This window comes from Nannobrachium achirus (assembly GCF_963921795.1).
Source record: "Nannobrachium achirus genome assembly, chromosome: 3".
NCBI classification, from domain to species: domain Eukaryota; kingdom Metazoa; phylum Chordata; class Actinopteri; order Myctophiformes; family Myctophidae; genus Nannobrachium; species Nannobrachium achirus.
In genome coordinates, this window is record NC_137812.1 from 11,655,852 (window position 1) to 11,682,517 (window position 26,666).

The following is a 26,666-nucleotide window of genomic DNA, read 5'->3' on the forward strand; positions in this document are numbered from 1 at the left end:
GGAACAACGACGATGCCGCTAGTATCGAGGCCCTCTCATACTTTTTATTCCAACTCACTCCTCACGGGTTTCCATATATGGCGTCTCTATTCTTAGCACATGGGCATGATACGAAGGCCCGCTGCCGCGCTCGCAATGTTGTTCTCATTCAGAGCACTCTCTCTGCACTCGTCTACTCATACATTACACTAGACATTCTTTTAGCTTGTGTGTACGTCCACAGAGAACTCATGCATTTACAGAGCGGAACAGGTCGGATTTAAAGCAGGGGTCTTCAACAGGGGGTCCGGGACCCCTAAGGGGTCCCCAGAGTTACTACAGGGGGTCCTCCAAATCTTTGAGTGATAGAAACATTTTTTTCTCCTTTTTTATATTAACCACTTGAACCCTAGCGTCCATATTCTGAGAACTTTAGCCAAAAATAGCAGATCTACAAGCTCACAACGCCTCACACTGCGAGGCGTTGTGAGCTTGTAGATCTGCTATTTTTGATGTAGAGGGGGAAAAGAGCAGACTAAGTACAGAGTGAAAGGTCAAGTTTATTAAGTATTGACGGTTCAAATGGTTAAATATCTGAAAACACAAATTGACATGGATCCAAAATACACTGATGATTGTGCTGTCAAACAATTAAACTATATGGAATCTGTGAAAGGTTGTGGGAGTCCCTGCTTCAATGATGTTGATTTCAGTGGTTGGGGGCATGCGTACAAGTGGCTTTGTGGCTCACAACGCCGCACAACGCAAGGCGTTGTGAGCAATGAGCATGTAGATCTGCTATTTTCACAATAGAATCGTTTCATGCAAAATGTAATGCCTCAACTCTTAGTGTAGGGTGGGGGGGTCCCTAGGTAAAATATGATTATTTTCGGGGGTCTCGGCCTGAAAAGGTTGTGAACCTCTACAATAAGTGGCATGGATATGTGTGTGTTCCACCTTTTAATCTACAGTACCTTTCTAAGCACACTATAGAGGGCTTAGAAATGAACATGAACCCTAGCATCCCTATTCTAGGTCTTAAAGGCAAACAGTCAGCCAAGAATGCATTACACAGCTAGCCCAACTCTTGCTAAACATGACATCATGAGGGCCGTTCCAACTCTTCTGTTCAGTGCTCAGATAACAGGAGAAGAAAAATACAAAATACAACAGTTTCTTCCTCTTTCCTCGATGGCGAAAAACGCAAAACCTCCTATCTGAAAAAATCACTTTGTTGGGAAAATGAAAAAGAAAACGTGTGTAAAAACGCAAAACCTCCTATCTGAAAAATTCACTTTGTTTGGGAAAATGAAAAAGAAAATGTGTGTAAAAACGCAAACCTCCTATCTACTATGGCATTCACCAAATATTCGAATATTCGAATATCAAAGTCACTATTCAACGTTGTTCACCGAAGTCGATTATTCGCTTATTTTAATGTTTTCATTGTTTTCTCTTTAAAAAATATATAGTTTATAAAGCTTGGCTAGATAGGAAGTCATAAGAATGAGTTGTCAATGCCCCTGGTGGATGAATTTGTTAATGTTCTATACCAGGGCTTCTCAAACCTTTTTAGGCCGTGACCCCCAAAATAAACATATTTGAACTGGGGACCCCCACCCTGACAAGCACTTGGAATTGTAGGTATTAATGTGATTCGGTTCCACAGATAAATATTCTGAAAATAGCAGATCTACGCTGGGCGTTGTGAGCATGTAGATCGGCTATTTTCACAATGTTCGTCTATTGCTTACTTAATATTTGACAGTTTGGTCAGTCCTGTCGAATATTCGACTATTCGAATACTTTGAGGTCGAATAATTTGAATACTAAAAATCACTATTTGTGAATGCCCTACTATTTCTACTATTTCTGCAGTCGACAACATGCAGATAAGAGGTTTTCACCTAGAAATAGTTAGGCTATTTTCTTTTTTGTTAAATAACACGCACTTAATTGAGATCTAGGTCTGTTACAAGTATTACCATTAACATTTTTTTATCAAAAGTTTCAACACCTGACACCAATCATTAGCAATCAACAAGGCAATGCAGATAGAGGTTTTGAGCTTGATCATTTTGCCACTTTTGCAAACCTGTCAAATTTTATGTTCTAGTCACATGACATTTTTTTGCAAAATGAGGGTCTTAATGATCTTTCAGACTGACCGTGCGCAGCATAGCTTGAACTCCAAAAATCATGAAATATTTGTGTTTTGGCCATCGCTATGTCTGTCTGTCTGTCTGTCTGTCTGTCTGTCTGTCTCTGTCTCTGTCTCTGTCTCTGTCTCTCTCTCTCTCTCTCTCTCTCTCTCTCTCTCTCTCTCTCTCTCTCTCTCTCTCTCTGTCTCTCTGTCCAGAGGCGTCAATTGGGTATGGCAAGGTATACCAAATAAACAAATAAAATGCACTTCTTAAAATAAATCTGTCATGCCTGTTGCTAAGGTATGGCAACGTGACTGGTGTTCGCGCGCATGCAAGGCACCAGTCATGTTGCCATACCTTAGCTTTTGCTGAACTGACGCCACTGTCTCTGTCTCTCTCTCTCTCTCTCTCTCTCTCTCTCTCTCTCTCTCTCTCTCTCTCTCTCTCTCTCTCTCTCTTCTTCCCCATCACACCTGACTCCCAAACCCAGAGTGGTCCAGAGCCTGCACACTCTCGACCAATCACGTCGCTCTCACAACTCTCCCTCTCGTCCTCTCCTCTCCGGTTACCAGGGAGACAGAGAGAGAGAGAGCGCTGAAGTCTGGGAAGTGAAGCCATGCTTCACAATCACTTGTTATCATTTCTGGGGTTTTTTTCTTCACTTTTTGCCTTTTTTTTTCATGCCGAGAACATCCTTGTCCAATCCGAGTTCCACTACTGTGTGTGTGTGTGTGTGTGTGTGTGTGTGTGTGTGTGTGTGTGTGTGTGTGTGTGTGTGTGTGTGTGTGTGTGTGTGTGTGTGTGTGTGTGTGTGTGTGTGTGTGTGTGTGTGTGTGTGTGTGTGTGTGTGTGTGTCACATGAGGGTGCAGGCCTGCCATGTGCACGTTTGTTCGTATCCTGCATGACAGTGGTAGCCCCTTTTCCACTGGCCCAACACCACACCACTCCACACCACACCGCCCACTTGTGCCACGTTTTCCACTACAAGGACCTGGGTAGAGTGGTGTGAAAGTGGTACTAAACGTGGTGCTAAAAAAGTATCCAATTTAGAGTCGGTCTGAGCTAGGCCAAACAGGGCCAAACACTTCATAATGACTGATCACTCACTGACTTTTCATTTAGACCACCAATATAGTTGTAATACATGATAATAGATTATATTGTGTTATAACCACTATTATAATCTATTATAGTGTATTATAGTTATCATAGTAATACATTAATACTTTATAGTGTATAATAATCACAGTTATAATCCATTATAGTGTATTATAATTTAGGATAGATGTAATACAAATTTATATTGTATTATAATCACAGTGGGTCAATTTGTTTCTTACCGATAGGGGTACTTTTGTGTAATGGAAAATGTAGATATTTCTATGTGGTACGGTGTAGTGTCGTGTAGTGTGGTGCTAAAGCTGCAGTCGAAAATGGACCCATACAAGTCTGTAACTCTGACAGTGACCAAATTATGGACCCGTCAGGGTCCATTTGGTTCCATTTGTACACTGTCAGAGTTAAGCGGGAGACCTTGACATTTGAAAGTTTGAGAATCACTGCTGTATGAGCGTGTTCGTGTGCCCTCGTGTGTGTGTGTGTGTGTGTGTGTGTGCGTGCGTGCGCGCATGTGCGTGTGTGTGTGCGTGTCATGGGATTCCCGCCCTCCCACCTGTTCTCTCTCTCTGTTGGCTGCGGTTACCCAGAATTCCTCCTGGCAGGGTTGTGAACGTGCGCCCTGGTGCCAGGAATGTGTCTGGACTGCGAAGAGGAGGGAGGGGGGAGGGGGAGCTTGTTTTAGGAGGAGTCACACAAAGGCCGTTTTGAATAATGACCCGACCTTGACGCAGGTGGTCTCTTCTGAAACGGGACGGGGCCAGCCAAAGAGCAAAAAGATGGGTACTAGGGGTGTTAACGATTCACGATACGTGGTTGACGATACGATACGTGGAGGATATTGGTTTATTCATGACGATGCGATTCGATTCAATTATTTAAAATAGATATAGTAACTTTTTTTTTTTTTTTTTTTTAAGATTTGTTTTTGGGCTTTTTATGCCTTTATTCGATAGGATAGTAGACTGACAGGAAACGGGGAGGGAGATGCATGGGGAATGACACACGGCAAAGGTCGTCCGGATCGGGAATCGAACTGGCGACGCCAGCAGGCATATCCTAGTATGTGGTATGCGCCTTGACCACCAGGCCAGCGAGCGCCCCATATGTAACTATTTAGCAAAGAAATAAAATCTGTGTGTCAATAATGCAGTTGACACGTGCAGCACGAGTGCCGCACTGCGAGCTTGTAGATGTGCTATTTTTGGAAAATCATGAACATTTTAATTTTGACCCGATTTTGACCCGATTCTGTAAGTGTCTTCTAAATCCTTCTTATGTTTTTTGAAAAACACATGTTTCTACGTCAGTGGTTCTCAAACTCTTTCATGTCAAGGACCCCTAGAATTATATGTATTTGGCCGCCGACCCCTGTCTCAAAATATTTAGTTCCAGGGACCACCCAGAAACTAAATCTGGGTTACAAATGCTTGCTTTAAAAATAAATGTATTCAAAGATTTGCACACATTTTCATGATTTTTCAAAAATAGCATATACAAGATCACTGTAAGCTTGTACAGTATATCTACTATTTTTTCAATAGGAGCATAGCAGGGTCTCCCAAAGTGGCTGCTGTGGCACCCTAGGGTGTCATAATGCCAGTCCAGGGGTGCCTCAGAATAATCTGATAATATTTTGAATTCATCAATATCACTACATCAATACCACTTCACTATGCTTAGTAAAACCGACCTGATTTGTGAACTTTTCCCCCCAGAATATGGATGCTGGGGTTCAAGTGGCTAAACGTCAAGTATAACGTTATTTTCTGATATTTCTTTGTGACATTGCCTACTGGAAAGATGTTCATATTTATGTCGCATAATATGATGTAACATTTTAAAGATTAACAGTGTAATTCAGGGGAGCCGTGGATGAGAAAGTTAGTCAAAAAAGTTTGAAAACCCAATCTTTACACTACAGCTTTACAAAAGCTGACAGTGTGTAGTTTGGTTTGGTTTGGGTTCACGTCGTGGTGAAAGGCTCCTATAAACGTAGAGGTAGCATCACAACGTGTCGCACTGCAACGCATTATTTTCGGCACAAGCGAGCATAAATCATCCTTAACACAAATGGGGCAAATGACGAGATGCAGAGATGGCGTATGGGGAAAAGGTGTGTGTGGGAATGCAGTGGTACAATACTCAGAGTTAACTCTGAAAAGAGTTTAAATGTGGATTCCATTTGGGTCAGTTTTTGAGTTAAATCTCAAAGACTGTGTGTGTGTGTGTGTGTGTGTGTGTGTGTGTGTGTGTGTGTGTGTGTGTGTGTGTGTGTGTGTGTGTGTGTGTGTGTGTGTGTGTGTGTGTGTGTGTGTGTGTGTGTGTGTTTGTATAGATGATCTCATACACAGAGACCTTCTGGCCTGTTTGTTCTCCTGGTGTCTCTCTCTCTCTCTCACACACGCACACACACACACACACACACACACACACACACACACACACACACACACGCGCAGTCGCACAGGTGTGGTCCCAGTCTTGTAGTTTGCGCTGTCTTTTTTCTCTCTCTTTCATCTCTTGAGAATGGATTAACTTTGGGTCCTCGTATAATTGATCTTACCTGCTTACCCTTCCTTTAACCTCCTCCCCTCTCCCCCCCCCTCTCTCTCTCTCTCTCTCTCTCTCTCTCTCTCTCTCTCTCTCTCTCTCTCTCTCTCTCTCTCTCTCTCTCTCTCTCTCTGACCTGACATTCACTTTCTCTCTCTCGCTGCATATCTCCAGTATTTATCTCTTTCTTAAGGTGCATTCACCACAGAATGCATGTGAATGCATCTTACTTTGCTGTCTCCCTCTCTCTCCCTCCCCCCTTACACCTTGAAGCACAGTGTCAGCAGTACTCCCCTCAATGGGAGCATGTCTCTACAGTGTGTGTGTGTGTGTGTGTGTGTGTGTGTGTGTGTGTGTGTGTGTGTGTGTGTGTGTGTGTGTGTGTGTGTGTGTGTGTGTGTGTGTGTGTGTGTGTGTGTGTGTGTTATGAATAAATGTGAGGCCGCTTGACTCCTGTGAACCCCCTGGCTCAGTGAGCCAACGTCACCCTGTGTCCTTGACACCACCTGAAACCCAGCATCCGTACTCTGGGTGGGGCGGCGTTGGCCAAGAGATTTGTAGTAGATGGGGGGTGGGATATCCGATCTACAAGCTCACACCGCGTTGCGTTTAGGGATAGGACGATAAGCGATTTTATCGTGATGAAAAAAAAACACTCACGATAATCGTATCGTGGAGATTTAATGTATCAGTTTACAGTTTACAGTTTAGGCATTTAGCAGACGCTTTTAATCCAAAGCGACTTACAATAAGCAGATACAACATCACAATAATAAACAAGATAATAGGTCAGTACAATAACAGCAATATAACAATGTAAATGGATATCTATCTAGAGAAAAACACAATATAATCAAAGTTCTAAAGAAACCTAAACAAATGCTAACTAGCTTCATGTATGGTCATTGATTTTACTGTAGTGCTAAGGGTTTAGGTGGAGTCTGAAAAGGTGAGTCTTCAGTCCACGGCGAAAGGTAGCGAGTGAGTCCGTTGTTCTAAGTGCGACAGGGAGTTTATTCCACAACTTGGGAGCCAAGAGGGCAAACTGTCTCGGACGAGTGGATTTTTGCCCTGGAGTTTTTAGCGAGGGTTCGGTCAGCATCCCTGTGTTGGCTGATCTAAGTGAACGAGTGGGGGTGTAGGGGTTGATCAGGTTTTGGAGGTATGGAGGAGCCATACCTTTGGCTGCTTTGAAGGTCAGCATCAGTGTTTTGTATTCCATGCGGGCCGCAACCGGGAGCCAGTGGAGGCTGCGGAGAAGGGGAGAGACATGTGAGAACTTAGGCTGGTTGAAGACCAGTCGTGCCGCGGCATTTTGGATCAGTTGGAGAGGTTTAAGTGCACATGCCGGGAAACCAGTGGGTTTTGATATGACAGATGTCTGAATGAGGAGCTGCGCTGCCTCCTGGGTGAGGAATGGTCTGATTTTACGGATGTTATAGAGTGTGAACCTACAGGACCGGGTGACTGATGCAATATGTGCCTTGAATGATAGTATCGCGATATCGTCTTCCGTCATGCACCGGGATCAATTCACCTTTTATTTGCCGAGCTGCATATCCGGTACACATAAAAGTTGCGGATCTACAAGCTCGAAGCGCTTCGTGAAGTGACACACTTTGAGCTTGTCGATCTGCTACTTTTTCCTGATGTGCCAATTTCCCCCACAATGCACCTGGATTCTGCTTCTTCCGGGTGCTTCAAAACGCCACTGAGCAACTTGCATTGAAATGAATAGCTGGGGGCGGGGCTGTCCGCTCTCTATTATATATATATATATATATACTCTGTGGTAGAACCTGACACTGCATTTCTCTTCACAGATGCAGATTCTTGACAAGTTCCCAATCGAGGGAGGGCAGAAAGACCCCAAGAAAAGGATCATCCCATTTCTCCCAGGTAATAACCCAATCCCTTCTGCCTTATAAAGGCTCTATCAGAGTCCAGGGTGAAGAGCTATTCACTTCACCGTTTTGTAGTTTCCTAGCTATCACCTAGGCTTCGTTATGTATTTTTAGGTGATAGCTAGAAAACTACACTGCGGTGAAGTGAAGAGCGCTTCACCCTGGACTCTGATAGAGGCTTAAAGGAGACATCCAGACCAAAACACATATAGGGTTAAATCTGCCTTTGACAAGTAAGGGTGCCTGTGAGGTCAAAACAGCGGTTTGGTTGGTCTCAGGACGTTGTGTAAACACAATTCAATCAAAAAATACTATCTTTGAAGCTAAAGAAATAACCACACTAGCCTAAGGACAATCCACTGTGTTAGTTATGAGAGAGCCCGCGAAATCTAGCAACAGGGGCCGCCGAAAACTAGCAACAGGGGCAGCTATGAAAAAAATCGACTAAAGCAGGTATGAAGGGGTATGATAAAAGGCAGATTTAACCCTATATGTGTTTTGGTCTGGATGTCTCCTTTAAGGGTCCCCTAGAACCTTCTCCCAGGTAATAGACTGTTCCTTCCCCAGTTAATAGACTGTTCCTTACCCCAGGTAAAAGACTGTTCCTTCTGCCAGGTAAGACTGTCCCTTCTCTCCCAGGTAATGGCCCATTCCTCTGGCAGGCGATAGCATGTTCCCGTGCCAGATAACAGCCAGATAACAACCGTTGACTGTGGCAATAGCCTGTTAGTTCAACCAGATAATGGCCTTTTCCTTCTCCCAGCCCGTTCCTTTTCTTATGCTTTTTAACCCAAAAACATGTCTCACTAAACCAGGGGTCGGCAACTCAAAATGTTGAAAGAGCCATATTGGACCAAAAAAAACCAAAACAAATCTGTCTGGAGCCGCAAAAAATTCTAAAAGCCTTATATATCGTCGTTGTTGGGTAGAAACCTTGTATGTCCAAAACTTCGTTTTGTATTTATCATTTACAAAAATGAACTAAACTAGTGAAAACAGCCGATCTACAAGCACACAACGCCTCGCGGTGCGAGGCGTTGTGTGCTTGTAGATCGGCTGTTTTCACTACCTTTGTGCGTCAGTCTTGTATGATGAAGCAGGGCTTTAGGCCTACTTTGCAAAAAAAAAAAAAAAATACAAATTTGAAACTTGGAGATACAAGGTTTCTGCCCGACAGTGACGATAAATAAATCGTTGAAACAAAAAATACATTTTTCCCCCCCATCTTTTTCCATTTTCACACATTTTTGAAAAAGCTCCAGGGAGCCACTAGGGTGGCGCTAAAGAGCTGCATGCGGCTCTAGAGCCGCGGGTTGCTGACCCCCGCACTAAACCAATGTAGTCGTTACACCAATGAATTCCTCCCCCTACGCGTTTTGGTGTGTTGTATCCTACTGGCTAACCTGTCAGTGAGGCGACCACAGTTTTCCCAGGGACCCTGAGCGCAACGGTGGGGGCGCGGGGGGCTGCAAGGGTGATGACGACGGAGGCGCGCCGTCTCAGGCGACAACGAGCCACGTGAGACACCGCCGACCGAGCGGTAGCGAGCGAGTTGCCGCGTCGAGCGTTGCGACGGTCGCATGAGCCGACTCGCCGCCGTTACCGAGTTATGTGCCGCTATGGACAGAATAGTCAATATTCGTCCCCACAACTTTCTGCACGGTCAAAGTGGACACAGTGAAGCGCTCCCTACCTCGATCGGCTATTTTTGCTTCTTTTGAATCGGAATCCTGAATTATTTTTTGTTGTTTTTGAATTGGAATCCTGACATTTTTACATAATTTCAAATGCATTTAGTTATATACTCATATTAACTGTATGAACCTAAATACAAATACATTGGACATTTTTAATACTACTATACTAGTCATTAAGCTACTAATATAGACTGACGGAAATAAAGCAGGTCATGTTTGGAACAGCTGAAATCAGTATCAGTATTCCGGTATTAACCTGCGGGCCACATGTGGCCCCGGGCCGCCAGTTGCCCATGTATGACGTAGAGCGTTCGACCGTTCGTCCTATACTCCTCTCGACCTACGCCCCCCTGCTGACAGGTCCCGCCCCCCAGCCCTCGAGCTCGAACCCTCAGTTCGTACCTGCCCTCAGGTGGGAAGGTAGTTCACCACTGCGCCATCCCAGCACCCTAACAGCCTGTTCCTCTGCCAGTGGCCACATCACACCTCTACCAGCGTTGTGCACTTCCAGCTGCAGTCATCTGAATAAGCTCTCCATATTAATAATGTATGACTGGCACGCTCAGGACATCAATACCAGCTAGACACTGATGCCTGCATGCTGTGTGTGCGTGTGTGCGTGCGTGCGTGCGTGCGTGCGTGTGTGTGTGTGTGTGTGTGTGTGTGTGTGTGTGTGTGTGTGTGCAACGTGCGCACGGACTTGCGTGCATGTGTGGGTATATGCTGTATAATGTGTATTGCTGCTGACATGGCACTATTCGCAGTTGTGTGTGTGTGTGTGTGTGTGTGCGTGTGTGCGTGTGTGCGTGTGTGCGTGTGTGCGTGCGTGCGTGCGTGCGTGCGTGCGTGCGTGCGTGCGTGCGTGCGTGTGTTTTGTTATACAGTACTTGTGAGGGTCCTTACAAGTGGAATTGTTACTTTATGGTACTTACAATCAGGAAAGTAGGAGTTAGGACGAGGATTTGGCATTTAACGGTTAGGTTTAGGGGGGTGTTTTTTTCTTCTGGATTTATACTTAGTTACACACTCTAATAAAAATAGACAATCTACAAGCTCAGTATGCATCGAAATGCAATGTTATATTGTTTTCAGCTATATTCTGCCATTGTTAATGCATCTGCCATTGTTTTGGTTCCCAAACATTTTTTTTTTGAATCTTACATTTTATTGGAGATAATATCTCTTTATACGTCAAGGTTCACCAAAATTAGTCAATCTCCAAGTATTCGGAGGCCTTATAGGGAGATAGAATGGTAATTTCGTGCTAATCAGTCTAAAAGCGCCACATTTTGCACATATGTAGCCCAGGGCTTGCTCTAATGATTTAGCTAGGGTGCCCGAGTTTGCAACCTTCGGGGTCGCCACAGCGGCCAAATCAAGTTGGGCTCCCATCGACTTTCTTTAGACTAAAGCCCCTATCAGAGTCCAAGGTGAAGAGCTATCCACCGCAAATTTTAGGTGGAAAGCTTTCCACCTCAAGTCAGAAAATAAGTGACGGCCATCATAGTCCGTCACGGTGGAGTCCTATTCACCGTGACTGACTGGTGTAGATCGACCAATCAGTGAACGGGGTGAAGAGCCTATCTGTCTGATAGTAAAAACAGAGAGATGTGTCGGGACTCGCGGTGGAAAGCTCTTCACTGCGAGGAATTTTATGACTCAAAAAGACTACACCGACTCTGATAGGGGCTTAATACTACACAAAAAACTTTCCTTGGGCTAAAAATGGCCCCATAAAACGATGGTTTAGTGATGATAACTGATGAGTCATCACTTTTCACAGTTTTGTGGGTGTTTTGTACGGCCATTTTTAGCCCAAGGAATGTTTTTTTGTGCAAAACAAATGCTTGCAATGGATTCAGAATCATGACAAATCCCTAGTTAGACCCCTCACATCGTACTTAGAGCTCATTTTCTCTGGGTATTTTCCTCCTGTATAGAAAGTCAATGGGAGCCCAACTTGATTTGGCTGGTGTCCCGACCCCGAAAGTCGCCGACTCGGGCGCCCTAGCTAAATCACTAGAGCATGCCCTGGGCTACATCTGTGCAAAATGTGGCGCTTTTAGACTGATTTCCACGAACAAACCCTAAAGCCCTTATCAGAGTCTGCGGTGAAGAGCCTATCACCTCAGATTTTAGGTGTAAAGCTATCCACCTAAAGTGAGAAAACAAGTGGAGGCCATCGTAGTCAGTCACGGTGAAGTCCTATCACTGTGACTGACTGGTCTAGATCGACCAATCACTGAACAGGGTCATGGGCCGATCTGTCTGAAAGTAAAAACAGAGAGATGTGTCGGGGTTCGTGGTGGATAGCTCTCCACCGTGAGTAATGACGCAATGTTGTAGTTTTATGACTTAAAAAGACTACACCGCGGTGGATAGCTTATCACCGCGGTGCCTACTATGATAGGGGCTTAAGGCCCCCGACTAAAGATCACTTTGAGCTTGGAGATCGGCACCCTGGACTGGCATCACAGCTCTCTAGGGTGCAGCGGCACCCACTTTGGACACCCTGATATAGAGACACTATAATATGTGGGGGTCTGTGCACGCAGAGGGACACAGTGAGCTCATGGCCACCGTATATACCATACAGATCCATCCATCATCACCCTGTCTGAGGACACGCAATGTCCAGGGCCACTGGGGCTGACAGGACCCCCGCTAATCACACACATGACGTTTACTGTTTGCGTGTGTGTGTGTGTGTGTGTGTGTGTGTGTGTGTGTGTGTGTGTGTGTGTGTGTGTGTGTGTGTGTGTGTGTGTGTGTGTGTGTGTGTGTGTGTGAGAGAGCAAGTGATGTAAAGTAACTAAGTACATTTACTAAAGTAACGTACTTAAGTACAGTTTTGAGGTATTCTGCTTTACTTGAATATTTCCAATTTCCAATACTTTTACTTCTACTCCACTACATCTCAGATACAAATATTGTACTTTTACTCCACTCCATTTATTTGAGAACTTTAGTTACGGGATACTTTGCAGATATAAATTATAATATTCCTATTTTATATCTAGGCTATTTAAAAATAGCCAATCTACAAGCTCACAACGTGTCGCATCGCGACGTGTTGTGAGCTTGTAGATGCGCTATTTTCAAAAATGTTGTACTTTTACTTTTGGTACTTCAAGTATATTTTGATACCAATACTTTTGTACCTTTTACTTAGTATTTTTTAAATTCCAGACTTTTACTTGTAAGGGTGCCCTCACACCAAAATACCTAGAGTGGAATCCGCCAATGCATTTCAATGAGAATGGAGCGTTTTTTTTGCCAGTAGAGGATTTCTGCAAAAATGCTCCATTCTCATTGAAATACATTGGCGGATTCCACTCTAGGTATTTTGGTGTGAGGGCACCCTAAAAGAGTATTTCTACATTGCGGTATTGATACTTTTACTTAAGTAAAACATTTGAGTACTTTTTCCACCACTGTGTGTGTGTGTGTGTGTGTGTGTGCGCGCGCGCACACGTGTGTGTGTGTGTGTGTGTGTGTGTGAGAGAGAGAGAGAGAGAGCGTGGGAGGGAACGAGAGAGAGACTCGTTGGATGGATGTGCTAGCGTGTGTGTGTATGATTTACAGTATGTGCCCAGGCAAGAGATACAGAGATTAATCTGCACACCGTGCACACGCGCATATGTGTGTGTGTGTGTGTGTGTGCGTGCGCACGCGTTTCAATGCCATCCCCCGAGGTCCCTGAGAGTGGGGGAGATTGATTGAATGGTTTATTAACAAGTTGGTTTTACAGGACAGGGTAGTACAGTTAAAACGCTAACGCTAAAGCCATAACACCAAAAAGAACCTGCGGGCTTGTTTCCATTGTGCTCCGTTGTACTCAATTCATCAGTAATACATGCATACATGAGAGAGAGAGAGAGAGAGAGAGACTACTTTGTGCGCTATCTTTCCGAATTACACCATATCGTCACTGTCGGGCAGAAACATCGTATCTCCAAGTTTCAAATGTGTACGTTTTTTTCCGCAAAGTAAAGCCTTGCTTCATCACTAGAGACTGTCGCACAAGACTAGTGAAAACAGCAGATCTACAAGCACACAACGCCTCACGGTGCGAGATCGCTTGTAGATCGGCCGTTTTCACTAGTTTAAATCATTAAAGGGGAAGACCACCCATTTTCAATATTGAATTATGTCATTAATATACCTTAGAGGAGTTGTGTGGAAATAGAAAAAAAGTTCCCCCCCTTCTGTGTTGCCTAGAAGTGGAAGATTGATTTTGGGGTTTGTATTGTAAAGTCCAGAGTGTGATGTCATCATTCTGGACTTTACAATACAAACCCCAAAATCAATCCTCCAGTTGTAGGCAACACAGAAGAGGGGGAACTTTTTTTCTATTTCCACACAACTTCTTTAAGGTATATCAATGACATATTTCAAAATTGAAAATGGGTGGTCTTCCCCTTTAAAACGATACATACGAAACGAACGGTTTTGGACATACAAGGTTTCCACCCGACAACAACCATATGTCTTCGCCCAAAAATGGTCGATCCAACAGCTGGACACTGATCTAAATAGCTCACACAACAATAGCCAATCCACAAGCCCGTGGCGCGTCGTGAACTTGTAGATCAGCTATTTTTGATGAATGTCCCCCCACCAGAATAGGGATGCCAGGGTTCAAGTGTTCAAGAAAGGAATGTATTGTAGACATTGAGAGAAAGAGAACATGTATGTTCACAGACCTCCTACAGTCACACAGAGGCTTCTGTGTGTTTAGTCAGGGGTGTCACACCAAATTCTAGGTTTTCACTCACATTTTGTGCTTTAACTATTGGAAAAGAGCAGATTTACAAGCTCACAGCAAGCTTGTAGATCTGCTATTTTTGAAAAATCGTGAAAATGTGTGCAAGTCTTTGAATATTTAATTTCTTATTATTTGAAAAACCCATGTCTCTACGGCAGTGGTGCTCACGCTTTTTCATGTGAAGGACCCCCAACATGATACTGTATGTATTTGGCTGCGGACCCCCATCTCAAAATATTTAGTTCCAGGGACCTCCCAGAAGCAAAATTTGAGTTACAAATGTTCGCTTAAAAAATACATATATTCAAAAATGTGCACACATTTTCACGACTTTTAAAAAATAGCAGATATACAAGCTCGCAGCGCGGCACTCGGTGCCGCGCTGCGAGCTTGCATATCTGCTATTTTTCAATAGTATAAAATAATGAAGGGCCCCCCACCTTGGGCCCTGGTAACTCAGTCCCACTCCCCCTTGTGACGCCACTGTGTTTAGTGCTGTTTATTTACACACAGAGAGGCCCACTGTAATGCATCATAGCAACACACATGCTCCATGCATTCCTGCTAATGAAATGACATGCTCTCTCTCTCTCTCTCTCTCTCTCTCTCTCTCTCTCTCTCTCTCTCTCTCTCTTTCTCTCTCTCTCTGTTCCTTTCTCCCTCTCCTCGTTCTCTCTGGAGTCCCCTTCAGCCATGCACGCCCGCACGCACGCGCGCACGCACACACACACGCACACACAGAGCCATCTTGGAAGCCAACCAACCATCCCGCTTTTCTATGAGGCCTACGGTGCCAAACGTATTATTGCTATTATTGTCTGTCCGCAATACGCATGTCAAAAGGCCTGTTTGATGTCAGTTCTGCTCAATGTTTTGCTGGGTTACAATACAGTTAGTTAGTAGGCTACACCAGGGGTCTTCAACGTTTTCAGGCCAAGGACCCCTTAGTTGAGAGAGAGAGATGAAGCAGCCAGGGACCCCCACAACCTCTTCATAGATTCCATATTGTTTCATTGGTTGACAGCACAATCATCAGTGTATTTTGGAATCATGTCACTTTGTGTTTTACTTTTCAGATATTTAACCACTTGAACCGTCAATACTTAACCCATTTGTGCCCCAGAAATTAACAGATTAAAATGTCCACGATGCCTCCCTCAGGCTGCATTCACTAGCGTTGTCTTATTTTGAAGGCCAGAAGTCCATAGCGTAAACACTTCCGGTCTGACGTCATCACGTCCTTCACCGGAATCGATCCTTGTTTACGTGGTGTAATGGCGGATCGGATCGGTGCTTTTCAACATGTGTTATATAAGCGAGCATCTGCCTCCATCCTCGCTTTGAAAGTGTTGTTTTGAGATAATGGACATTAAAGATGAGATTCCCCGTCTGCCTCAATGTTATGGGATTACTATTTTGTGCTCGTGGATCCGTGATGATGATAAATCAGCGAGGGAGATCGGCTCGGGACCTTCCGCCATTGTACCCGGTAGGATAACCGCCGTTACAGTAATATATTACTTTTCGCGAGATATCTCGGGAATGGCACTGCGAACATCAAAGGGAATTTCGTGAGATATCTCAGGAATGGCACTAAATCGGTTAATAAACTTGACCTTTCACTCTGTACTTAGTCTGCTCTTTTTCCCCTCTACACCAAAGCTCTTTGCCAAAAATAGCCGATCTACAAGTGAGCTTGCAGTTCTGCTATTTTTAGCTAAAGTTCTCTGAATATGGACACTAGGGTTCAAGTGGTTAATATAAAAAAGGAGAACAAAAGATTTGGAGGACCCCCTGTAGTAACTCTGAGGACCCCCTAGGGGTCCCGGGCCCCCTGTTGAAGACCCCTGATTATTCTCCGTAATCGGACTCCGCAGGAAGTCCGATCTTTTCCTCAGTTTTTTGGCGTTGACAGGAAGGGTCACGTGGGATCACTTCCTGTGAACGAGGGCAGCTGGCTGCCCCCCCTTGTGAAGTGTGTGTGTGTGTGTGTGTGTGTGTGTGTGTGTGTGTGCGTGTGTGCGTGTGCGTGTGCATGCGTGCGGTCTGCATATGATGATTGCCTGTTTGACTTTGAACCCATCATTGACCACAGCGGACGTTGGCGTTGTCGGTCAGAAACCTTGTATCTCCATATTTGAACTATGTGTGTTTTTATCATAAATCATTGATCGTACTACAGCGTCACACGCAAGCATCAAAAGTAGCAGATGCATGCGCTTGTTGATCTGCTACTTTTGATATGGTAATGCAACAGTTTTCCACCCGACAAAGACGATAATATCGTTGTTGTCGGGTGGAAACCTCGTATATCCTCTTAACAGGTGTGGGCCCGCCGGCGGGCCCGCCGGCCGTTTGTTGACAAACAATCACGTTTAGACAAGCCTCTGTGTTACTTGCATTGCCCAGCTGTATACCATTTTAAAGCTAAGATTCTTGTGATTCCGAATCCGCAAACCATTTGATTATAGCGCCGAAACTCACGCCGCTAACAACGCAGAAGTCCGACATAAACAAACAAACAAATATTCATAAATCTGCTGCTACTCACGTTTAGAGTTGGATTGTACTCCAACAACATCATATATTTCCACAACAATGATGTTCTTGTGTAGAGGAAGGGTAAACATGATAAAATCCATTGTTTGTACAAAGTCCAAACCACATTTTCTCCCAAGAAACCTCTGTACAACTATAGTCATGGATACAAGCGTGATGTCAGAGTATGACAATCTTTCACGTGTTTTTGCTTCTAACTCCAGTTCAGGTTTTCAGTTTTACAACTGAATACTATTAAAATAGCCTCCAAGCTCCACACAATGATTGACACTTCATTTCACCCAATTGGAGCTTCTAGTCCTGTCTCAGTCGTCTCCCAGTCGCCCAATAGCAACCAATAGTATGTTCACAGAGGAGGTCCATGACTCCGTTTCCTGGCTCATATATTCAGCCAATGGCAGCAGGTTGTTCTGATGACTGGCACTTCTTATAGCCAATGAAATTCTCCACAAAATGTGTCTACTTTATTTTGGCTGAAGTGAACTACAATACCCAAAAAACCTGCGTAACAGCTCTACTGGTCGTGCGTAAATACGCAGCAGCGGCGCCGAATGTCAGACCAAGAGTGTTAGGGCTGTCAGTAAAATAAATAAATTAAATAATAATAATAATAAATAAATTAAAATAATAAAATAAAGAAAATCCAGTCTATTAGCCCTTTTTTGACCTTTTTATATGATATATGCAAATGTCTCCAAATGAAAACGCATAAACATACACTTAGTAAAACGTGTAAAATATTCATATTCTGTAGTTTTATCATGTCCTTTGAAATTGGGCTAGGTAAGGCTTCAAAATGTGTCCACATTGTGTTTTTCAGCTCCTATATGATAATAACAGTGTTATGCAGGCATCTATTTACTGAAAATATTTAGGCGAGGATTAAAAACCTGCTATTCCAGTAAGTTAAAACATACATTACTCAATGTCAGTTGCACACAGAGTGATTATTTATTTCTGGGTAAAACTTCAAAATGTTTCCTTCAAAATGAGACCATGCCCAATGCATTACTCCAAATGGTTTTAAAACTACAATCAATTTACTTTGGGTACGCTGTGTATAGGCGTTTTTTGCAAATTATACAGGATTGTTAACAGGATATCCAAGTTTCAAATGTGTACGTTCTTTTGCAAAGTAAAGCCCTGCTTCATCATACAAGGCCGTCGCACAAAAGTAGCACGTGTGCTTGTAGATCGTCTGTTTTCACTAGTTTAAATCATTTTAAAAATGATAAATGCAAAACGAACGCTTTTGGACATACAAGGTTTCCACCCGTCAAAGACGATAATAAACTTGCATAAACTTTGTTATTCCGAGAGGCGAGTCACAGCCACAGAGGTCAGGGCTCCCATAGGAGGCAGACAGACAGGGGACCTGGAGTGGGGGACAGAGATTGGCTTTTTTTTTGGTCACCGAGGAAGGCTGTGTTTTACTGACATCTACTGGAGGTCTTGGGTCCTGCAGTGGATCTGAAACATGTTAATGTCAATGACCCCCCTCCCCCCCCCCCCAAACAAAGTTTTACAGAAGGCGTACAGAAATTGATTTCATGACTGAAGAAATGTAAGAGCCATCTTTAATAATAATAACCAGTCATGACCGCATGCACTGGCCCCACCCCTTAAGTGTGTGTGGGGGGGGGGGGGGGTCTGGGGGTCCTCCCCCTGAAAACAAATGTACATTATAGATCTAATGTCCAGTGTTCTGGTGAATTTGGGGAGTTTGACACCAAATCCAGGAGAAATTACTATTCACATTCAGGAGCACTGCTGGAGACAGGGGCGAAATTCAGGAGTTTTGGCAACTTTGGTGTGTGTGTGTGTGTGTGTGTGTGTGTGTGTGTGTGTGTGTGTGTGTGTGTGTGTGTGTGTGTGTGTGTGTGTGTGTGTGTGTGTGTGTGTGTGTGTGTGTGTGTGTGTGTGTGTGTGTGTGTGTGTGTGTGTGTGTGTGTGTGTGTGTGTGGCATGGCAAGAGAGAGAGAGTTAGATCTCACACCCTTCAACAAAAAGAACAATCAAATACGGCCCTGGGTTATAATCGGGGGATATCTTAAAAAGTCCTGGAATAAATTCCTTACCAAAACATTTCTTCACCAATGTGTTTGTAAAGGTGTCTAGTAACATATCTAACAAAGACTGAAATGCAGTTTCCCTAGGAACATCTTTGACAGCTAGGGTAATTCTGGGTCTCATTCACTCACTATACACTATACTATAAGGGAAAAAATCACTCCCAAAAAAGATGCTTTAAGTGGGATGTGAGGTGTCTAACTAGGTGTTTTTAATTATTCTGAATCCATTGCAAGCATTTGTTTTGCACAAAAAAAAACATTCATTGGGTTACACAGCCCATGAAATGATGGTTTAGTGATGAGTCATCACTTTTCACAGTGGTATGGGGGTCCATTTCTAGCCCAAGGAATGTTTTTGGTGCAAAACAAATGCTTGCAATGGATTCGGAATAATTAAAAACACCTAGTTAGACACCTCACATCCCACTTAAAGCATATTTTTTGGGAGTGATTTTTTCCCCTATAGTATAGTGTATAGTGAGTGAATGAGACCCAGAATTACCCTAGCTGTCAAAGATTTTCCTAGGGAAACTGCATTTCAGTCTTTGTGAGATGTGTTACTAGACACCTTTACAAACACATTGGTGAAGATTTTTTTTGGTAAGGAATTTATTCCAGGATTTGACACTATTTCTAAAGATATCCCCCGATTATTAGGGTTAGGTTACTTATCACACAAAAGGAGAAATGGTAAAAAAAAAAAAAAAAAAAAAACAGGATACTACTTCCAAATCCAGGAGGGTTGGCAGCAGACCTGGAATTTCATCATTTTAGGGGCAAGGCCACCTTTGGTGTTGTCCATTTTTTGAGGGCACAAAGGCCAAGTGCCAGGGCAGGAAGGCCATCAAATAAAACACGATTTTAGTTCATTGAAATAATTTGTTGAATCTAAGGGTAAGGAATGATAACCTAATCTGCAGTGACATATATAAATGATGATATTTACAATCTGATGAATCCACGCGAAGCCCTGCACCAATCAACGTCACTGGATTGGTTTAAAGATGGGGACTCTGGGGAGTTAAGATTTCAGAATTTCAACAAAAGACACTGGTGTCTACATGACAAGAAAGAGACACCGGTGTCTACTGTCTACATATTGACCAGAAAGTGGTACAGTCAGGTGGGGCATTAAGGCCTCAGGTCATGCCAGTGGTTTGAGGGGCACAAGGCCAAACTGAGGGGCAACGGCAGCCATGGCCTTCATGGCCTCCATGAAATTCCTGCCCTGGTTGGCAGGTATGAAAAAAGGTGAAAATCGCCCAAATCTCCTGTTTTGGGGGACATTCTGGAACAGGAGACATGGTCAAATAACAGGAGACTTCTTCCAAAAACAGGAGGGCTGGCAGGTATGCTGCCTGACGATATCGTTGTTGAATACCTGCTTTGACAGTGCCTTCTCTCCCTCTCTCTCTCTCTCTCTTTCCCCCCTTTTTCTCCCTCATACTATGTTTCCTTTCAATCTTCCTTTTCCCCCTGCTCTTCATCTCTCCCTGGTTCCTCCTGCTCCTCCTCCTCGTCTCTCCCTCAGGTAAAATCCTGTTCCGGAGGAGTCATGTGCGGGACGTGGCCATGAAGAGACTTCGCTTCATCGATGACTACTGCAGAGTAAGCACCTCACGCTGTCAACATTACCGTACAAACAGGGGTGTCCACACACCAAATTCTGGGTGCTTTAACTATTGAAAAATAGCTGATCTACAAGCTCACAGCGCGGCACCGAGTGCCGCGCTGCGAGCTTGTAGATCTGCTATTTTTTAAAAATCGTGAAACCTTTGAATATTTCAAATCCTTCTAAGGTTTTTTGAAAAAACTATGTTTCCCATCTCAAAATATTTAGTTCCAGGGACCCCCCCAGAAGCAAAATTTGTGTTACAAATGTTCGTTTAAAAAATACAAATATTCAAAGATTTGCACCCATTTTCACGACTTTAAAAATAACAGATCTACAAGCTCGCAGCTCTGCACTCGGTGCCGCGCTGTGAGCTTGTATATCTTCTGTTAGCTTGTATATCTATTTTTCAATAGCTAAATAATTAAGGCCCCTCCACCTTGGGCCCTAGTAATGGCATATGGCATATCTTCTCGGGTTAAATTCAAAACACTCAAAACTTCAACGTATGAATTTCGCATGACTATACCGGCAGACCATAAACGATATGCCTTAGGAGGCCCTCATGCCATGATTGGCCCCAAGGGTGGACTTTGTACATGTCTGCTGTAAACATTACCATAAAAAACCTTACTGTAAACTTTACCCTGAACCTAAAAGTCAGTACACCGATAGCATTTACAGCAGTTCATGCAATTCATTTGCATTAATTGTAAATGCTTAAAATCATGCAAGCAGCGTCCGATCGCAGTGAAAGGCTGAAGAAGACGTGGCACTCTTTTCACATTGGCCTATTGTAGCGCCACCAGGAGGCCACAATAACCAGTAAGACTCCCTAATCAGGAGATAAGCAACCGTCAGGTTGCTTATCAGGAGGGAATATGGGAAATGGGACAGATCCATGTTGATGACATGACTTTAGAGATACTGTGTACCGCTTTGTGTGATTTTAGACCAAAATCTGTTGGAGCAGTGTTCAAAAAGGTGTTTTGCAAGAATCTGCCTCATGGTGGCGCTAGAAGAGGGCCATGTGATCAATGAGGGGTGGATGTTGTGATTTGCCATCCAAGGAGTGTGTGTGTGCAAAGTTTGGCATCGATGGGGCCAACAGTGGCAGAGATATGACTAGGGCAAAAGTGTGACATGACATGACGTGACGTGACGTGACAGACTGACAGACAGACAGAGAGACAGACTGACAGCCGGTGGAGCTTTTCATGCCTGCTCGGAAGAGCACTGCTTCTAGTTTATGTTTTTTATTTCTCTGTGCCATGTTTAAAAATGCACTGATGAAATATTCAGAGCACTTTTCTGATCGTACCGCACACGCTCGACTCTCCGAGCTTCCTTGGAGCCAGTCAGTGTCCAATTAAACAAGGGATCATATGTCAGGACTATTCCACTGTGATCTGATATCTATATTTAATGAGCTCGCCATATCTCACACTGACACTATACATCAGTGCAAGAAAACTGTGAACATAGGCCTAATAATGTAGTTACAGGCCTATTGTTTAAACACTCACACATAGGTCAAGCGTCCCGTCTGATTTATAAAATATCTGTCGGGTGGAAACCTCATATGTCCAAAATGTGTCACTTTTGGATCTGCTGTTTTCGGTGCTTCTGTGTGGCATGCTGTAGCATGACGAAGTAGGGCATTCATTTCCGACACAACATATCTACCGAAAGTATAAGGTCACGGGTGCAAGCGGCCGAAATGAGTTTCCTCAGACGGGTGGCTGGTATCTCCATAGAGATAGAGAAGTTCAGTCACCCGAGAGAGACTTGGAGTAGAAACCGCTGCTCCTACACTTGGAAAGGAGTCAGCTTAGGTTGTTCGGGCCCCCGAGCGGCCTTCCTAGGAAGGTCCTCGATGCACGTCCCACTGGGAGGAGACCCCGTGGCAGACCAAAGACCAGATGGAAGGATTACATCTCCAAACTGGCTTGGGAACGCCTCGGTATACTCCTGAGGGAGTGGAGGAAGTTGCTCGGGATAAGGAAATCTGGAAGTCTAGTTGGAACTGTTGGAACCCCCGCGACCCGATTCCGGTTTGCTACCCAACAGTCAGGATTTGATAAACTGTGCTATTGAGGAGGCTATAGTTCTGATCCCACAAATGGTTCCCACTCAGCATCCCATGATCCCCAAAGAGTTGATCCTTGGAGAACGGGGGTAATTATCCTTCCGCCCTGTTGTTTGTCTCCAAAAACAGGATGTAGGAAATCAACAGCCCTGTAGCGCACTTCAAAATCAGCCCAATATCGCATCTGTCCAAACATTAGAGCGCCGCTAGTCATTTCTGTAATTACCAAGACAATTATCCTAAGTAAGGCTTTGCCAAAGCCTACTTTGGGGGGGGGGGGGGGGGGGTTAACATTAATTTGAGAGTGTCCATAATTGCGTTCAGTCTGAAATATTGAGGTTGTTCTGAGGTGAGAATTGTTCTGGTCCCTACCTACCTATCTATCTGTTAGTTAAAGGTATATTCAGTGATTGTATTTCATTCAAATAATAATAAATATATAATTGGTACATTTTCCATTCATTCTCCTCACTAGAATGTGTGCTGACCATATAAGGACTTCCACCATGACCCATGTTACGAGCATAGTTAGATTCGGTTTTCAGAGGTGGCCAGCCAGTCCTCGACCAATCAGGGTAGAGTATGGCCGTAGTTATGTTATGATGTTTAGTTATGATGGTCAAAATAAAAGTGTTGAGAAGCACAGTCGCTCTGAATTAAGAACGTCTGCTAAATAGAATTTAAACTACCGAACTCATAAAATGCCACAGTCTGGTAGTAAATCAATATCATACATATCCTGAAGCTGGAGACATAGGCCTACCGATATTCAGTGATTGGTTCTAATGATCAAAACGAGAACATTATAATGGTGTAAAAAATCTATAAAAAACTAAACATTTCCACGCTGTAAGGCCAGTAAAGGACAACGATGACCCCGGCCACTTTCATTATCACTGAATACACCTTTAAGCTAACGTTTACAGCATAGTGATAATTATACAGTAGCAGGCACGTGCACACATAGACATCAAAAGGGGGCTTGATCCCCTGCCCTTTGATCCGTCTGAAAAAAGTGCCCTCTCCAGACCATGAATGCAGTTTTTACTATGGTGAAATAAATGCAAATGCCCTCTTTCCATGACATACCTGAAGGCAGCATTCAAGAGAATTGCCTTGTCCAAACTCTCCTGAACTTGAATGCAGCGTCTTGTGTTGAAATAATTGCCCTCTTTGTGTTAGAAATGCGTTATGCCACGGTATTAACTCGATTATGCTTAGTTTAGTGTGGTATCACACACCGAAAATAGCCGACCTCCAAGCTCACAAACTGCGACGCGTTGTGAGCTTGGAGGTCGGCTATTTTCAATATTTTCTCCAAAAGGCCCTTTTAGAAATGTCAGCCCCTGCCTCTCTAACATTCTCTGCAAGTCCCTGTACAGAAAGTACAAAAACAAGTCCAACGCGCTTCAATCAGTCAAAGTTCGAAGCACTCACTGTGCTCGACGCAACGGCGACAACAACTTCTAACAAGAAGTAGGCCTATAGTTTCCTCTTTTTGAGTCAAGATGGAAAACATACACAAGTCCAACATTTCCCCCCTCTTTTTCCACTCGAGTCGCTGATGAATTGCATGGCGTGAGCTGCAGTGGAGCGGCCATGTTTGTTTACATCTGTGGCCATTAATAGTGCAATGTGGATAAGAGACACTGGCTGTGTGCCAAGAGAAGGGAAAGGGGGGGGGGGGGGGGGGCATGAGAGGAGGGTAATGTAAACATGAGGAGCGGGGGTGGGGGGGGAAAGCAAAGAGGAAGTGATCACATGACTCTCACTTGAATCTGTCAGAAGACAGAGGGTGGAATGTGGGGTCCTCAGAGTTACTACAGGGGGTCCTCCAAATCTTTGTGTGATAGAAAGTTTTTTCTCCTTTTTTTATGTTAACCACTTGAACCTAGCGTCCATATTCTGTAAACTGTTGCCAAAAAATGCAGATCTACAAGCTCACAACGCGCGTTTTGAGCTTGTAGATCGGCTATTTTTAGAAAAGAGGTTTGGTGTAGAGGGGAAAAGAGCAGACTAAGTACAGAGTGAAAGGTTAGGTTTATTAAGCATTGATGGTTCAAATGGTAAATATATGCAAACACAAATTGACATGCATCCAAAATACACTGATGATCGTGCTGTCAAACGATGAAACTATATGGAATCTATGGAATCGTCACTGTGACATCACAGGTGACATCACAGTAATGTCAGATACTCAGAGCAGGGATCTCCATATACACGTATTGGCATAAAAGGGATCTCCATATATGGGCATAAAAGGGATTGTATCATGTATGATGTCAGACGACAGAATCCATATATGGCCAAGACAGATGGCGCGACCTCGTCCATTTAGGGCGAGGGCACTTTTCGCCCTTAGGTGTCTTACTGGTAATACATCGTTTCAATACATCGTTTCAATATACCGCAGTCAATATACCGCAGACTGAGAAATACTGTAGTGTTTTCTCAACCTCTTGACTAAAGCCTGCAGCAAGGTCAGCTGTCTTATATAATATTTCTTTACTGCATGTCACCATACAGTATGACATGACGATCCTAATAAGACGTGTCAGATACAGTGTCATGCACATGCAGTCGTCACAGCAGACAGAGGTCACATTGCAGGGATCTCGGTCCATAACGTGTGCCTGGTGCCAGGGCTCTGTCGGAGGCCGTCTTCGGTTGCAGAGCGACTAAACGTCCCGCTGTTGAACATGTCACATTTAAGCGCTCCCGAGCATGGGGTGTCGCACCAAACTCTGGGCCCTGGGGTACAAGGGTTCGCTCACATTTTGTGCTTTAACTATTGAAAAATCGTGAAAAGTCTTTGAATATATCAAATCCTTCTATGGCTTTTTGAAAAACCTATGTTTCTATGTCAGTGGTGCTCAAAACTTTTCATGTGAAGGACCCCCAAAATGATATGTATTTGGCGGGTGTCGCTCTCCATTCCGACATGTCGCCACTCCGAAATTGACTTCTTATTGTCGGAGTGGTGTCACTTCCATAGGGGTTAAGTTTAGGGTTAGGGTTAGAGATAGGGTTAGTGTCGGAATGGAGACATGTCGGAAAGGACACTTGTCGGAGTGGCGAGGTGTAACCGTATTTGGCCACGGACCCCCATCTCATAATACTTATTTCCAGGGACCACCCAGAGGCAAAATTTGAGTTGCAAATGTTCGCTTAAAAATACATATATTCAAAGATTTGCGCACATTTTACATTTTCACGACTTTTCAAAAACTCAGTCCCACTCCCCCCCCCCCCCCCCCCTTTGTGATGCCCAGTGCTTAATTTGTCAATGAAAAGGTGGGGGATCCTAGGTTTCGCGTGCACACGCGCACATGCACACACGTGCACACGCGCGCACACGCGTGCATGCACGCACGCACGCACACCCGGTGTACATTTTCATTAACACATTAACTATATATATATATATACAGTATATATCACTGTCAACAAATAAAGCATCACAGAAGCCAAAAAAGTCTCTATTTGAAGGACGAAAACATAGATGACCATATATAAACAGCACTACTGCACAGTGCAATAGAATAATTATCTTATCTGTTTCAACAGAGGTGTGGTGTATCAAAATAGTAAAGTGAAAATGTATTTGTAAGAACACTGCACACACAGCCAAAGTGCCAAACTCACTGTTGCGAACCAAAATATCAGTGTACAACAGTAATATCACTAATGTCCAGTCCAACAAAAGCAGATTCAGATTCAATCTGATTAATTGTCCTGTGTAACAAGGATGCATTTCCTTTTCTTGTTCACGTGTGTTTTGTCCATGACTAACTGAATCCTCTTTATATGCTTGCAAATTCAGACACATGACATCTTTTTCCAGAGATGTTGCAATCAGTTCTATGAGTTCTTCATCGTCACAAAGGTCTCCCCCCTCCTGTCTCACAGTACTCTCACTGGCTCTCCTGTCCTCCAGTCCTTCATTTAATGTAGTTTCCTTCAATGGAGGGGACATAGCCTATAATTAGGACTGGAAGTTTTATTTTAAAAAAGCAAGCCTAAACTGGGTGACACGTTCTCTCACTTCTCTGTCCATTCACTGTCCATCAGCGCACGCACGCACGCACACGCACGCACACACACACACACACACACACACACACACACACACACACACACACAAACAGCGCTGTCCCTGAGCAACAGAG

At 43.9% G+C, this 26,666-nt stretch overlaps 1 protein-coding gene across 1 annotated transcript in view; it reads left to right on the top strand.

The window, feature by feature from the left end:
• The window catches only part of sh3pxd2aa (SH3 and PX domains 2Aa), a gene marked incomplete at both ends in the record, with an annotated part of 311,051 nt that overhangs the window by 70,873 nt on the left and 213,512 nt on the right, over positions 1–26,666 (top strand). Inside the window, 2 exons of the mRNA XM_080721366.1 lie at positions 7,617–7,692; positions 20,325–20,401. Coding sequence (XP_080577492.1) covers positions 7,617–7,692; positions 20,325–20,401 — 153 coding nt within the window. The remainder of the gene's footprint in view (positions 1–7,616; positions 7,693–20,324; positions 20,402–26,666) is intronic.